The sequence below is a fragment of the Astyanax mexicanus genome, chromosome 17, assembly GCF_023375975.1.
Source record: "Astyanax mexicanus isolate ESR-SI-001 chromosome 17, AstMex3_surface, whole genome shotgun sequence".
In the NCBI taxonomy this organism is placed as follows: Eukaryota; Metazoa; Chordata; class Actinopteri; order Characiformes; family Acestrorhamphidae; genus Astyanax; species Astyanax mexicanus.
The window spans coordinates 862,023-875,719 of record NC_064424.1 but is presented as its reverse complement, the minus strand read 5'-3'; the positions used below and the strand labels follow the sequence as shown (position 1 = coordinate 875,719).

At 34.3% G+C, this 13,697-nt stretch overlaps 1 protein-coding gene across 6 annotated transcripts in view; it reads left to right on the top strand.

Annotated features, from left to right (window-relative positions):
• The window catches only part of p4ha2 (procollagen-proline, 2-oxoglutarate 4-dioxygenase (proline 4-hydroxylase), alpha polypeptide 2), a 31,000-nt gene extending 20,456 nt beyond the window's left edge, over window positions 1-10,544 (top strand). For 3 of the 6 annotated variants that reach the window (XM_022686792.2, XM_022686789.2, XM_022686790.2), the window contains exons 10-15: window positions 815-914; window positions 2,124-2,177; window positions 3,975-4,040; window positions 5,834-5,902; window positions 6,758-6,854; window positions 8,894-10,544. In XM_022686792.2, coding sequence (XP_022542513.1) covers window positions 815-914; window positions 2,124-2,177; window positions 3,975-4,040; window positions 5,834-5,902; window positions 6,758-6,854; window positions 8,894-8,964 — 457 coding nt within the window. In that variant the 3' untranslated portion in view covers window positions 8,965-10,544. Of the gene's footprint in view, window positions 1-814; window positions 915-2,123; window positions 2,178-3,860; window positions 3,921-3,974; window positions 4,041-5,833; window positions 5,903-6,757; window positions 6,855-8,893 lie in introns of all 6 variants that reach the window. The other 3 variants (XM_022686793.2, XM_022686791.2, XM_022686794.2) reach the window with 2 other exon arrangements.
• The last annotated feature ends 3,153 nt before the right edge of the window (window positions 10,545-13,697 follow it).

Genomic DNA, 13,697 nt, shown 5'->3' with positions numbered 1-13,697 from the left:
CATCATTATACATCATTATATAACATATATCATTATATACATTTACATATCATTATATATCATTATGTATCATTATATAACATTATATATCATTTTATGTCATTATTCTTCATTATATACAACATCTTCTGTATAAAAGTGCAGTAGCCTGTGATCAGGTTCTAACATAAAAAAAAAATATATATATATTATATACAGTAAATTTCACCTCTTCTATATATAATCATTAATAATAATTTTAACTAAATTTATATATTTGACCAAAATATATATTTTGATCAAAAGGTCCAAATGTCAAACTGAAAAAAAAAAAAACAAAACAGAATAGTTTTCATTTTTTTCAATATACATATTTTCATTACTATGATCTGGTTTGAGGATTCAGGACACTTATTATGAAGCAACAGTGGATTGTTATACTGTGGTTTGATATGATGTGTGTATTATCGTATGACATTTATAGAAAGTGTTACCATAAGATCTTAGGGAGAAATTAATGCATTAATAAACTAAATTAATAAACATGGCTATAATGGGTTATGCATTTTTATAAATATTAATAGCCATGTTTATAATTCCTTATGAATGCATTATAATGTTGTTATGAATGTATGTTTTGAATGTGTTTATAGAAAGTGTTACTGTAAGATCTTAGGGAGAATTATTAACTGGACTGAAATAAATGTTGTGATTGTGAATAATTGTGGAAACGATTCCCCGTAATTAAAGCTAAAGATGCTCAGCTGGATTCCTGATGTACCGCGGTGGTGCTGATGCTGATGCTGACGTGTCTCCGTGTGATTGTGATTTTCAGTGCGTGGTTGGAAGATGAGGATGATCTGGTCATCAGACGCGTCAATCAGAGAATAGAAGATGTTACAGGTCTAACAGTGGACACTGCTGAACTTCTACAGGTGATTTAAACATCCTTTAATTTAATACTTTAAAAATAAAATGTAAGTTTAATCTGCTTTAATTCCCTTTACACACTAAAAGACAAGAGCTCTATTATCCCCTTTTCCTTTTTTTCCTGTGTATTTTTTGTCCCGTATAAAATCCTTTTTATAGTGTTTTGTTTTCTTGATTGATAAACACATGTATATTTAACATTTTTGTTTTAAATTTTCTTTACATTAAAACAGGTTTTCCCAACCTTTTACACCTTACAGTACACCTCATATTCACACCTCTAGAAAAAAATAAAGAGAGACCTTTCTGAATCAGTTTCTCTGATTTTGCTATTTATAGGTTTATGTTTGAGTAAAATGAACATTATTGTTTTATTCTATAAACTACAGACAACATTTCTCCCAAATTACAAATAAAAATATTCTCATTTAGAGCATTTATTTACAGAAAATGAGAAATGGCTGAAATAACAAAAAAGATGCAGAACTTTCAGACCTCAAATAATGCAAAGAAAACAAGTTCATATTCATAAAGTTTAAAGAGTTCAGAAATAATCAATATTTGGTGGAATAACCCTGGTTGGTTTTTAATCACAGTTTTTTTCATGCATCTTGTCATCATGTTCTCCTCCACCAGTCTTACACACTGCTTTTGGATAACTTTATGCTGCTTTACTCCTGGTGCAAAAATTTAAGCAGTTCAGTTTGGTGGTTTGATGGTTTGTGATCATCCATCTTCCTCTTGATTATATTTTAGAGGTTTTTAATTTGGTAAAATCAAAGAAACTCATTTTTAAGTGATCTCTTTTTATTTTTTTTCCAAAGCTGTAGATGTATTACACACAGAGTGATCTATTTTAAGCGTTTATTTATTTTTATTGTTGATGATTATGGCGTATAGCCAATAAAAACTCAAAATTACTGTTATGGAGATGTGGATTTCATTTTCCAGCAGGACTTGGCACACTGCCCACACTCTTAAAGGTACCAGTTGGTCTTATTTAATATATTTTAATTTTCTGAGAAACTGATTTTTAGGTTTCATTAGCTTTAAACCATAATCATCAACAATAATTACTCTCTACTTACTAAATAATGTGGGGTTTAAATCAGGCTCGGGATCATAAAGAGTTTTTGGGTCAGGTCTGTGCGCTGGCTGGTATAAAATCTCCTTGTTAAACGACTGTTTTATTTACTATTTTTAATCCCAAACAGGTTGCTAACTATGGGGTCGGAGGTCAATACGAGCCACATTTTGATTTCTCCAGAGTAAGTGCACTGTGCATGGATCGCATGGCTGTATAAATATTTTAGCATTCGTCAGTTAGTGGCCTGCTACTGTTCTCCGTTACGGATCATTTTATCTGTAATATTTAATTTTATATTAATCTATACAGGTCTGTACCAAACAAAGGCATGCCATGTTCATTAACAGCCTGATAAATCCGCATCATTTCATTTTTATTGACTTTTTTTATTTTTTATTTGAATGACTTTTGTATTGATAGCTTTTTAATTTGGCACAATTTAGAATTGCTTTTAAATTGTTTTTTTTTTTTTTTTGTCCCTATGTTTTTTTTTTTTGTAAAGCATGCACCAGATCATTCATTCATTAAAAGCTGCAATGAAAGTGAATTTTGCTTACCGCAATTTGGGTCTGGTAAAGGAGTAAAATTAATTCTATTCTGATTCATTCTAATTTGTGATATATCCTCAGGGTTTTGCCTGAGTTTATATGGAGCTTAAAAACTGACATAAGTATTTGAATCTGCACATTTTGTTTTAGAGTTAAGTTCAGTCAAGTTTAATCCATTAGAAATATTAGATTTATTTCAAAATAAGGGTTACGATCAACAAAATTGAAAGCAAATATTGTGTTATATATTTTTAAATAGAAAAACACTATAGAAATTAAATTTAGATATAATTTAGAGTAGTTACTGTATAGCTTATATAACAGTATAGATTTACTGTCTTTTAAAAATAACTAAACTAACAGGCATTAAAATCTAAATATCTACAACACAAGTGAATCAACCTCATAGTGAACATAGTGAACATTGTGCAAATTGTGCACAATTGTGTCCTTGTCCCTCCTCGGTGTAATGTGACTTTTTGTGTTACAAGTTCTAAGATTCAAAAGGTTAAATTCAGTGTTTTGGCTACAGTACTCTCATACTGGCCTTTGGATATTCATTGTGGCACCTCATGGCAAAGAACTCTTTGCTCTGTATAAAGATGGTCTACGTTCTTTATTTCTTTGCATCAGGGCACTGTGGCGGTTGTTTTTACCTCGCTGCGTGTGCTATCTGCATTTATGCGTGTTTCACGCAAAGTATCGAAAACAGAGCTTTTGGTACTCTGTAGTATGGAGACTTTCGATTGGTGCCTTTCTGTTTTTCGAATTTTGACACCCATTCCTATTCCTCAAAGAAGTTGAGTCCACGTCTATAGCGTAATATTCAGAGTTTGGCTATAATAGACTTATGAGTGCTGCCAGTATTGCTGCAGAGATTGATTAAGTGGGAGGTCAGTTTACTGCACACTGCATCAACTCTGTATGCATGAAACTGTCCTAGAAGAAAGCCTCTTCTGAAGCTGATGCACAATAAAGCATGAAACAGTTTACTGAAGACCCGCAGTTCTATGTCCTTAGTGGTCTAAGGAGACAAAGATAAACCTGGTTGGCTCAGCCCTACAGTCAAGCATGGTGGTGGTAGCATCACGATTGTGATTATGTTCACTGTTCACTGTGAGGTGCACTCGCACACTGTGAGGTGTTGCAGCTATTTCGTATAAAAAAGTAAAAAGTTACTACAAAATGCGGATTGGAGTACTTGTGTCGGCGTTAAGCTCTGTGGGTAAATCCCTGATTTTTCAGATGTGCAGCTCACTGCGCTGTTTTTTCATTTGCGTTTAATCTAAGTTTAAAGTTACGAACATCTGTTGCAGCGTCCTTTTGACAGCAACCTCAAGGTTGATGGAAATAGACTTGCCACCTATCTGAACTATGTAAGTATCTGTGTGAACCTTCACTGCCTTTACTCTCAAATTTTATCTTTATAGAAAGATGAGCCCGATGCTTTCAAATCATTAGGCACAGGAAATCGCGTGGCTACTTATTTAAATTATGTAAGTATGTGCGTCTCCCGCGGTGTCTGGTGCGAATGACACTCTTAGACATTCTTTTTCTGAATGTGTGAAAATGATTTGCTAGTTTATGATATCAAAATAAAAGTCCTGTACGGGCAGTGCTGACTCTGCAGTCTTTTCCCTCATGCTAAAAACTAAATAAAGGGATGAGGCTAAGTGATCTTATTCTTATTTATTAGCTGTGTTGTGTGAGAGCTGTGTTGTTAGAGCTGTGTGTTGTGAGAGCTGTGTGTTGTGAGTGCTGTGTTTGTGAGTTCTGTTTGTGAGAGCTGTGTTGTTAGAGCTGTGCTTTGTGAGAAAGCTGTGTGTTGTGAGAGCTGTGTGTTGTGAGAGCTGTGTGTTGTGAGTGCTGTGTTTGTGAGTTCTGTTTGTGAGTGCTGTTTGTGAGAGCTGTGTTTTGTAAGAAAGCTGTGTGTTGTGAGAGCTGTGTGTTGTGAGTACTGTGTTGTGAGAGCTGTGTTGTGTTAGAGCTTTGTCGTGAGAGCTGTGTTTTGTAAGAAAGCTGTGTGTTGTGAGAGCTGTGTGTTGTGAGAGCTGTGTGTTGTGAGAGCTGTGTTGTGAGTGCTGTGTTTGTGACTGCTGTTTGTGAGTGCTGTTTGTGAGAGCTCTGTTGTGAGTGCTGTGTTTGTGAGTGCTGTGTTTGTGAGTTCTGTTTGTGAGTGCTGTTTGTGAAAGCAGTGTTTTGTGAGAAAGCTATGTGTTGTGAGAGCTGTGTGTTGTGATTGCTGTGTTTGTGACTGCTGTTTGTGAGTGCTGTTTGTGAGAGCTCTGTTGTGAGTGCTGTGTTTGTGAGTGCTGTTTGTGAGTGCTGTTTGTGAGGGCTCCGTTGTGAGTGCTGTGTTTGTGAGTACTGTTTGTGAGTGATGTGTTTGTGAGTGCTGTGTTGTGTTGTGAGAGATGTGTTGTGTTAGAGCTGTGTCATGAGAGCTGTGTTTTGAAAGAAAGCTGTGCTGTGAAAGCTGTGTTGTGAGATTTCTGAGAGCTATGTTTTGTGAGAGCTGTGTGTTGTGAGAGCTGTGTGTTGTGAGTGCTGTGTGTTGTAAATGCTGTGTTGTGGGAGCTGTGTTGTGGGAGCTGTGCTGAGTGAGAGCTGTGTTGTGTAAAAGCTGTGTTGTGTAAGAGCTGTGTTTCGTGAGAGCTGTGTTTGTGAGAGCTGTGTTGTGAGAGCTGTGTGTTGTAAGAGCTATGTTTTGTGAAAGCTGTGTCGTGAGAGCTGTGTTGTAAGAGCTGTTTTGTGTGAGAGCTGCGTTTTGTGAGAAAGCTGCATTTGTGAGAGCTGCGTTTTGTGAGTGCTGTGGGTTGTAAGAACTGTGTGTTGTGAGAGCTGTGTTGTAAGAGCTGTGCTTGGTGAGAACTGTTTTGTGTGTGCTGTCTTTTGTGTGTGCTGTCTTTTGTGTGTGCTGTGTTTTGTGTGTGCTGTGTTTGTGAGTCCTGTGTTGTTAGAGCTGTGTTTTGTGAGAGCTGTGTTGTGTGAGAGTTGTGCTGTGAAAGCTGTGTTGTGTGATTTTTGTTCTGATAGCTGTGTGTTGTGGGAGCTGTGTTGTGTGAGAGCTTTGTTGTGTAAAAGCTGTGTTGTGTAAGAGCTGTGTTGTGTGAGAGCTGTGTTGTGTAAGAGCTGTGTTTCGTGAGAGCTGTGTTGTGTAAGAACTGTGTTGTGAGAGCTGTTTTGTGAGAGCTGTGTTTTGTGAGAGCTGTGTTGTAAGAGCTGTGCTTTGTAAGAGCTGTGCTTTGTGAGAGCTGTGTTGTGAGAGCTGTTTTATCTCTATCTGCAGATGAGTGATGTAGACGCAGGTGGAGCCACGGTGTTCCCGGACTTTGGAGCTGCTATTTGGCCGAGAAAGGTAGGAATTTTTACATAGTCTAGTGAAGAAATAATGAGTTTTTATACAAATTTTTCAATTATCTATCTATTTTTCGTTTCGGGATTCACAAACAACATTTTAAGATTTTTTTATTTTATTTTAAGTTGAATCTTCTCTTTATTTTCAGATTTGTCCATTTTTGTGTTTTGTAACAAAAAAAACTGATGATATAATCCAACTTGCAAAATGCAAAAAAAAAAAATAATAATAATTTGAAAATAAAGAAAAGATCAATTTTTTTCATTTTTTCCCTGAAATTCCGATTGTGAGGGGCAGAGATGAAAAAACTTAAATTGGAATAATGGATGAAAACCTATTTCTTGTACACGGTACTACTTAAAAAAAAAAAATCAATAATGTGTTTTTAAATCACTTTTTCTGTTTTTGCATTTAACCTAAAACAGTCAGAAAAATAATTTAATAAATGTTACACTGACCTAATCCAACTTGCAAAATGCAAAACTAAAAAAAGTAGAAAAATAGGAAAAGATCATTTTTTTCTTTTTTCCCCTGAAATTCCGATTGTTTGGGGCATAAAAATTAAATTGGAAAAATGTATGAAAACTTGTTTCTTGGACACTGCACAACATAAAATAATATATATATTTTTACATCCAATTTTCCATTTTTGCATTTGGCCTAAAATAGTCAAAAGAATAAATTAATAATAAAATAATAAATAGATCTCTTGTACACTGTACTACATAAAAAAAATGAAATTATGAGTTTTTACATCTCAAATTTCTTTTTTTGCATTTAGCCTAAAACAGACAAATACATAAAAAATCGTTAAACACATCCTTAATAAACTGCTGTTATTTGATGTGTATTTAGGGAACAGCAGTGTTCTGGTATAACCTGTTCCGGAGTGGAGAGGGGGACTACCGGACCCGACACGCCGCCTGCCCTGTTTTAATAGGAAGTAAATGGGGTAAGTTCAGTAAAAACAGTTAATAAAATAAAGCAAATATTTGGTTTTAAATGGTATAAAATTACAAATATGATTAGGGCTGCGTTTACACAGCAGGTAAAGAAGCCAAAATCTGATTTTCTCCTTAAATGCAATGTTTATTTAAGGGCGTTTTCACACCAGCACTATTTAATCCGGTTAAAAACAGACTCTGGTTGGTTTGATTGATCAGGTGTGAAAACAGTTATCACAATCTGGTTCAGATCAAAACAACCCTAAACTAAGATCCGGTAGAGGAGGTGGTCTCAATCCGGTCCCAAATGAACTCTGGTTCGGTTCTCTTGTGGTGTGAACGTGATCCGTTCTCGATCTGACCCAGATATCAAATATACTACTTTTGTTTGAGCTAAACTGCTGATAAGGTGCAGTTAGTAGTGCAGAAAACGCTAATTAGTAACCACAGCTATGAATAAATGCTGTCTCTGCTGCTCCATGCTGTTTACACACTGAGCACAGTATGTGCTGCGTTCACTGCTCTCCACCAAACAACTCCATTTTTCTCCAAGTTTCCGCATTCTGTGTTTAAAGCAGCTTTACACTGCACAGATATACACACTGTAACACAGAATCTTTTTACTATATTTACTTTCTTACTTCCATGCCAGACAATCTGACCAATCAGAGGAGACGATGTGCTCACATGGTTTATTGGGCACATTTTTTTGCGTTTAGGTTTTTATACCTGTGTGAAAACAAACCAAACAGAGGGAGACTTCAAATTAACAAACTCATCAACTGATCCAGATCATAGAAACTTTCACAACTACAAAGACAAAATATTGATACAGCGTTATATATTGCATTGTTTTCGTTTGCAATACATTATTGATATTGTGGTGTCAAATATCGATATTTTATATTTTTAGCATTACTATAAGCTTTTGTTTCACAGTTTGTAAATATTTTAGTATAGCCTAGTTCTAACATATTCTACCTGAATATTTTAAGGATGCAAAATTGATTTATTCTAATTTATAGCAGATTATGGCTTTATATTTTACACTATTAAAACAATAATAATCATTATACCCACACTTAGTAGAGCTGCAGTCTTGAGTGTTTGTGTTTTAATAAAAATAAAGAGATATATTGCTTCATATTAGTTGACAAATATGAAACTGACACCAATAAATATATAATTACTAATTTGGAGTATTTAATCCTCTTCAGTAACCTAGATGCTGTGAAGTATTGTATTGTGAGAATTATCTTGTAATAATAAGATGCCCTGTGATTCACACCCCTTTACTTCACTTTAATGTGATCAATATAGTGTATGAAAATATGTTTTTAGATTTATATGTGCTGGGAAGAACACAAATAACATTAATTACAATATTTGGACCCTCATAACTCCTGCCTGGTTTAAACAGCAGCAGAGCTTCTGAATGTATCTACACTGATGGGCGTGGTGTTCTGGAAATGAGGTGTGTTCAGGTACATTTCTGGAGTTTTATCTTGTTTATCTTGGTAACAGAAAACACAGGAGCTCCACTGACTGAATACAACCTAGACAGACGCCAACAGTCAGACGTTCATCGCTATCTCGGTAACACAGGCGCCGTGCCGAGCCGAGCGTACGCCCCCACTTATTACACACACATGAACACACAGCAGCACAAACCCAACTTTTACATCAACAATAAACAGAATAGTAAATAAAATAACATTGCTGTTCCCGTAAATGAGCTGCTGGAGCTCCTTCACAGCGTCAACCAGCAGCTCAGTTTCCTCTGCTGAGAAGAGTTTGTTGAACACGTCCAGGTAGCTGCACCGTTACAATAGCAATCCAACAAAGTCAGAGCTCACCTGGTTCTACTCTTAAAGACCACACCCATCATTAATTAAGAGAATTAGTACATGACTTTTGCTTTGTGTTTTGAAATGCGCAAGGTGTACTTTTCCTGTCGTTACGATAGCAAAGACACACTGACACACCACTGCACGGTTTACAGCTCATCTATTGGTCAATTAATTTCTGTGTTTCTCTTTTTTGACAGTGTCCAATAAATGGATTCACGAGAGAGGTCAGGAGTTCAGGCGACCCTGTGGACTGACGGAAGTGGACTGAGTGGAATTTAAGCCGTAAATCACATGATCAGCTTCACCTGCAATACCTGAACTGTGACACACACTCCACACACACACACACACACACACACACACACACACTCCAGTGCAGAACTGGCTAGCTGAGCGTTCAGCCATGTGGAACACTCCATGAATGGGAATGTATGGAGGTAAAGACTGTTGCACTGTGGAGTTGGGTGGAATTCCAGGTGCCTTAAAGGCTTTCTTATTTTCCTTTATCTTTCCTTTATTGTTTCTTTTCTTTCTTTTCTTTCATTTCTTTCTGTCAGCATTTATTGTTCTTTAGCCGCATGAAAATAAAGAGTACCTGGTAACAATTCCTATGAATCCTGTATTTATAATGCATCATAATATGGATGCACCAATGTGTGAACTCTGGACCAATGGGAAAAAATAAGAGAGCACTTAAAAACCTCTGGAATATAATCAAGAGGAAGATGGATGATCACAAGCCATCAAACCACCAAACTGAACTGCTTGAATTCTTACACCAGGAGTAAAGCAGCATAAAGTTATCCAAAAGCAGTGTGTAAGACTGGTGGAGGAGAACATGATGCCAAGATGCATGAAAAAAACTGTGATTAAAAATCGCCAGGATTATTCCACCAAATATTGATTATTTCTGAACTCTTAAAACTTTATGAATATGAACTTGTTTTCTTTACATTATTTGAGGTCTGAAAGCTCTGCATCTTTTTTGTTATTTCATCCACAAAAAATGAAGAGATCACTTCAGTTTCTGAATCAGTTTCTCTGATTTTGCTATTTATAGGTTTATGTTTGAGTAAAATGAACATTGTTGTTTTATTCTATAAACTACAGACAACATTTCTCCCAAATTCCAAATAAAAATATTCTCATTTAGAGCATTTATTTACAGAAAATGAGAAATGACTGAAATAACAAAAAAGATGCAGAGCTTTCAGACCTCAAATAATGCAAAGAAAACAAGTTCATATTCATAAAGTTTAGTTAGTAGAGTTCAGGAATCTTTGAATATTTGGTGGAATAACCCTGATGGTTTTAAATCACGTTTTTTTTCATGCATCTTGGCATCATGTTCTCCTCCACCAGTCTTACACACTGCTGTTGGATAACTTTATGCTGCTTTACTCCTGGTGTAAAAAAAATCTGGTTCTTGGTTTTCCTCTTGATTATATTCCAGAGGTTTTCAATTTGGTAAAATCAGAAATTTTAAGTGGTCTGTTATTTTTTTCCAGAGCTATATATATATATATATATATATATATATATATATTGCATAAATATATATAAATACAGGATTTATAGCAAGCGTTGCTAAATCCGTCAGCGATATCCAGCAGAGTATCCTCCCCCTACTGGAGAGCAGGGCACTGAGCAGAATTGGGGCACCGTGTGTCTGGATGGAAAGCGTGGATGAGCTGAAGTTCAGTTTGGGGAAACTACAATAATCTACGATCAGCAGAACCTCGTTCTTTATTTATGGAATGTGTAATTTATGACATTGTTTTAAGACTTTCCTTCTTTAAATATGTATCAAATACAGTCTATGATGCACAATAAAACATATAAATTGTGTTTGGTTTGTTCTTAGCTACGTTTCATTTTTGCAGGTTGTGAATATTTGCAGAAAAATTACAAAATTGCTTTCAGACGTCACGTTTCTGTTCGTCAAGTGCATTTCTATACAGTGAGAAAGCATATTACCTAATTAAATCAGATTATGCTATAAGTAGCATGTTTAAGACCGTGTTTGTGGTTAAAAAATATATATATATTTGGGCCATTCCACCGAATGGGTGCCATTTCTGTCCCCAGGAAATTACATGTATAAATGTGCACACAAAATAACTTTAAAATAACATTACAATACATTTTATTACTAAGCATAGTGTATTTACCTAATTGCAAAAATAAGATATGTAATTAACTATAACTATAAACTTTACAAAGAAATATAATTATTAAAATTCTTCAGAGATGTATTTTTTTGCATTGCTGTGTGACTCCAAATCTCATCTATCTAATCTCTTCAGAAATATATATATTTTTCATAATAAATCCATAATATTTAAGGTAAATACACATTTTACACATAGCCACCATTTAGCTATTTTTTTATGTCTTTGTTAATTCTATGCTTAAAACTCATTCCTGTTACTTTCAGTCCTGTTACTCAAATCATAAAAAGTAACAGGAGTGATTTTTATTTTATGTCATAAATATTAATTATTTGAACAGCAGTCTACAATCATTTCTTTAAAATTAAGACTTTCTTGAGAGAAAATCAAAGGAATTAGTGGACTTACTTTTAAACATACTTTTTTTTTTTAAATCTCACATGAGTTTTGTAAACATCTTCATACTAGAAACCTTAAAATTTAAGTAAAGCTCCCTGAGTTTGATGTATTTATATGTGTATGTATGTACATAAAAATATAAAATGAATTAATTTATACACTTATTAATATAGGTATTTGTAATGTGTAACAGCGTCCTGTATCATTACTCTACATCTCTGCTGTTTGTAACAAACCAAACCGTGTAAAAATCTAGTAAAAATAGTTGATTATCATAAAGTTGCGATTATTATATGTGTATTAAACACCTTTCTCAGTGTAAATAAATACACTGGGGTCGCGTGGGAGACCCATCCAATATGGCGGCCACGCTAACACGCCTGCTCTAGTAGAGGGCGTCAGGTGTTGCGGTGTCTATGTATTTATGTCTATGACTCATATGTCTATGAGTCAGTCAGCCAGGTGGGTCATTACTGCAGCCGGCAAAATATGAACCTTTAACACCTTTAGAAAGCAGGAGAAGAAAGGAGAGAAAGGAGGAAGAGGAAGACTTACAACAATACAGCGGTAATTATAATTCACACTGGATAAATTACACCTGTGTGTTTTGTAAATACTGTGTAATTTAGCAGCAGGTAGGCTAACAACAATATGTTACATATACAGGTAATGTTTATGTTAGCTAGTTAAGCTAATTTACCTGTGTGTCAGTCAGTCAGTGCTAGTGATAAACTATAACAGTTAGAGCAGTGAGTTAATTCACACTGTAATTTATTATATTCATACTGTCATATTTAATGACGGGACACTGTAATAATTTAATGTTCCTAACTTCTGTTTTCTTCTCTGCTAGCTGTGTGCTAGCTGCTATTCTACCCTGATTATCTACCTAACAAATTTAGGGTAGAAATTATACATAATAATTCTGTGAATAATATATAGTATTTATGCTCTCTATCTGTTTTAAACTGGGTTTAAATAATCAGGTTCATATGGAAGCCCATTCCCGCCACCTAAAAAATAAAAACAATCCAGCAATTTTTGTTTTTATTATTATTATTATTAAGTAAACTGCTGTCTCAATATTTTGAGATACTAAGTCAATATTTTGAGATACTAGTAGGCTGTACAGTTTGGAAGCCCATTCCCAAATATTGACGTAGTCTCTCAAATTTTTGACTTAGTATCTCAAAATGTTTACTTAGTATCTCAAGATTTTTACTTAGTATCTCAAAATATTGACTTAGTATCTCAAAATATTGACTTTTGATTATTTTTATTTTTTAGGTGGTGGGAATGGGCTTCCATAGGTTCATCTGTATAATTATCAATCAGCAGAACTCTTAAATTTGCTGTGCTAAACTACATATATTAGGTCTGTAGTAAACATAAACATTGCTTGGAGTGTTTACTAAGATGCATTATTTATAAATCTCAAAATCTGGGAAAAACAAATAGTAACTAATAGTTACTGTGGACATTTCTCAAGTATATTGGATTTTATAGTTACAACTCAATTTACTCATTTTTTTTATATGTTGGTTATCCATATTTTACAAATGTTGGAATGAACACATTAGTATGTAAGCAGTATTTATATGAGGGTGTCTCAAACGTTTTGAAAGGTTTCAGATTGACTGACCTTAATTTGTTCTTAAAGTATAAAGTAATTCTTTACTTAGTTGAGTAATTTTTAAATTTGGATTACTGAAATATTCACTATTCACTGTATACCTGTAACTCTACCTCTTCACTACTTTACTTTAACTGATGCTCTCAAACACATAAACTCATCCAGATCCATCCATTACAATGGGCATCATGTTTTTTTATTGGTTATTATTCACTGGTAACTAAAACCCCAAAACTTTAAAGTATATATGTTTTTTGTAAAGAATATTTACAGGGTCATTGTATATTCATCTAGTCCAAAACGTGCTCTACGAAAGCTTTACAGTCCGTTACTGACAATTTTTTGCTATTAACTTGCTGTAAAGATTTACAAGAAAAAGAGTCATTTTTACCAAATTCATGTGATTTAGAACACATTTAACCTTGTTTATTTTAATGCTTAGGGATGGTTTGGGAAATAAAAAGGCTTCCTATGAAAAGGTAATTAAATGTATATGTATTTTTTTTTAAATAGAGTTGGCATTACAGACAGCATTAATATATTTTCATATGTTCATGTATTTGTCTCATAAGTAGAACATAATTCAGGTCTGAAAGGGTTAAGAGGAAAGAAATTTAAGTAATTAACTCTTGATGAGTTCAGCACAGCTGTTAACTGAAAGCCTGAATTCCAGGAGACTCTACCTCATAAAACTGACTGAGAAAATCCAGCAGAGATGTTCAAAACTGAAGAATGTAAAATATAAAATATAGTCTGGTTTGTTTAACACTTTTTTTGTTTATTAAATAATTCCATATG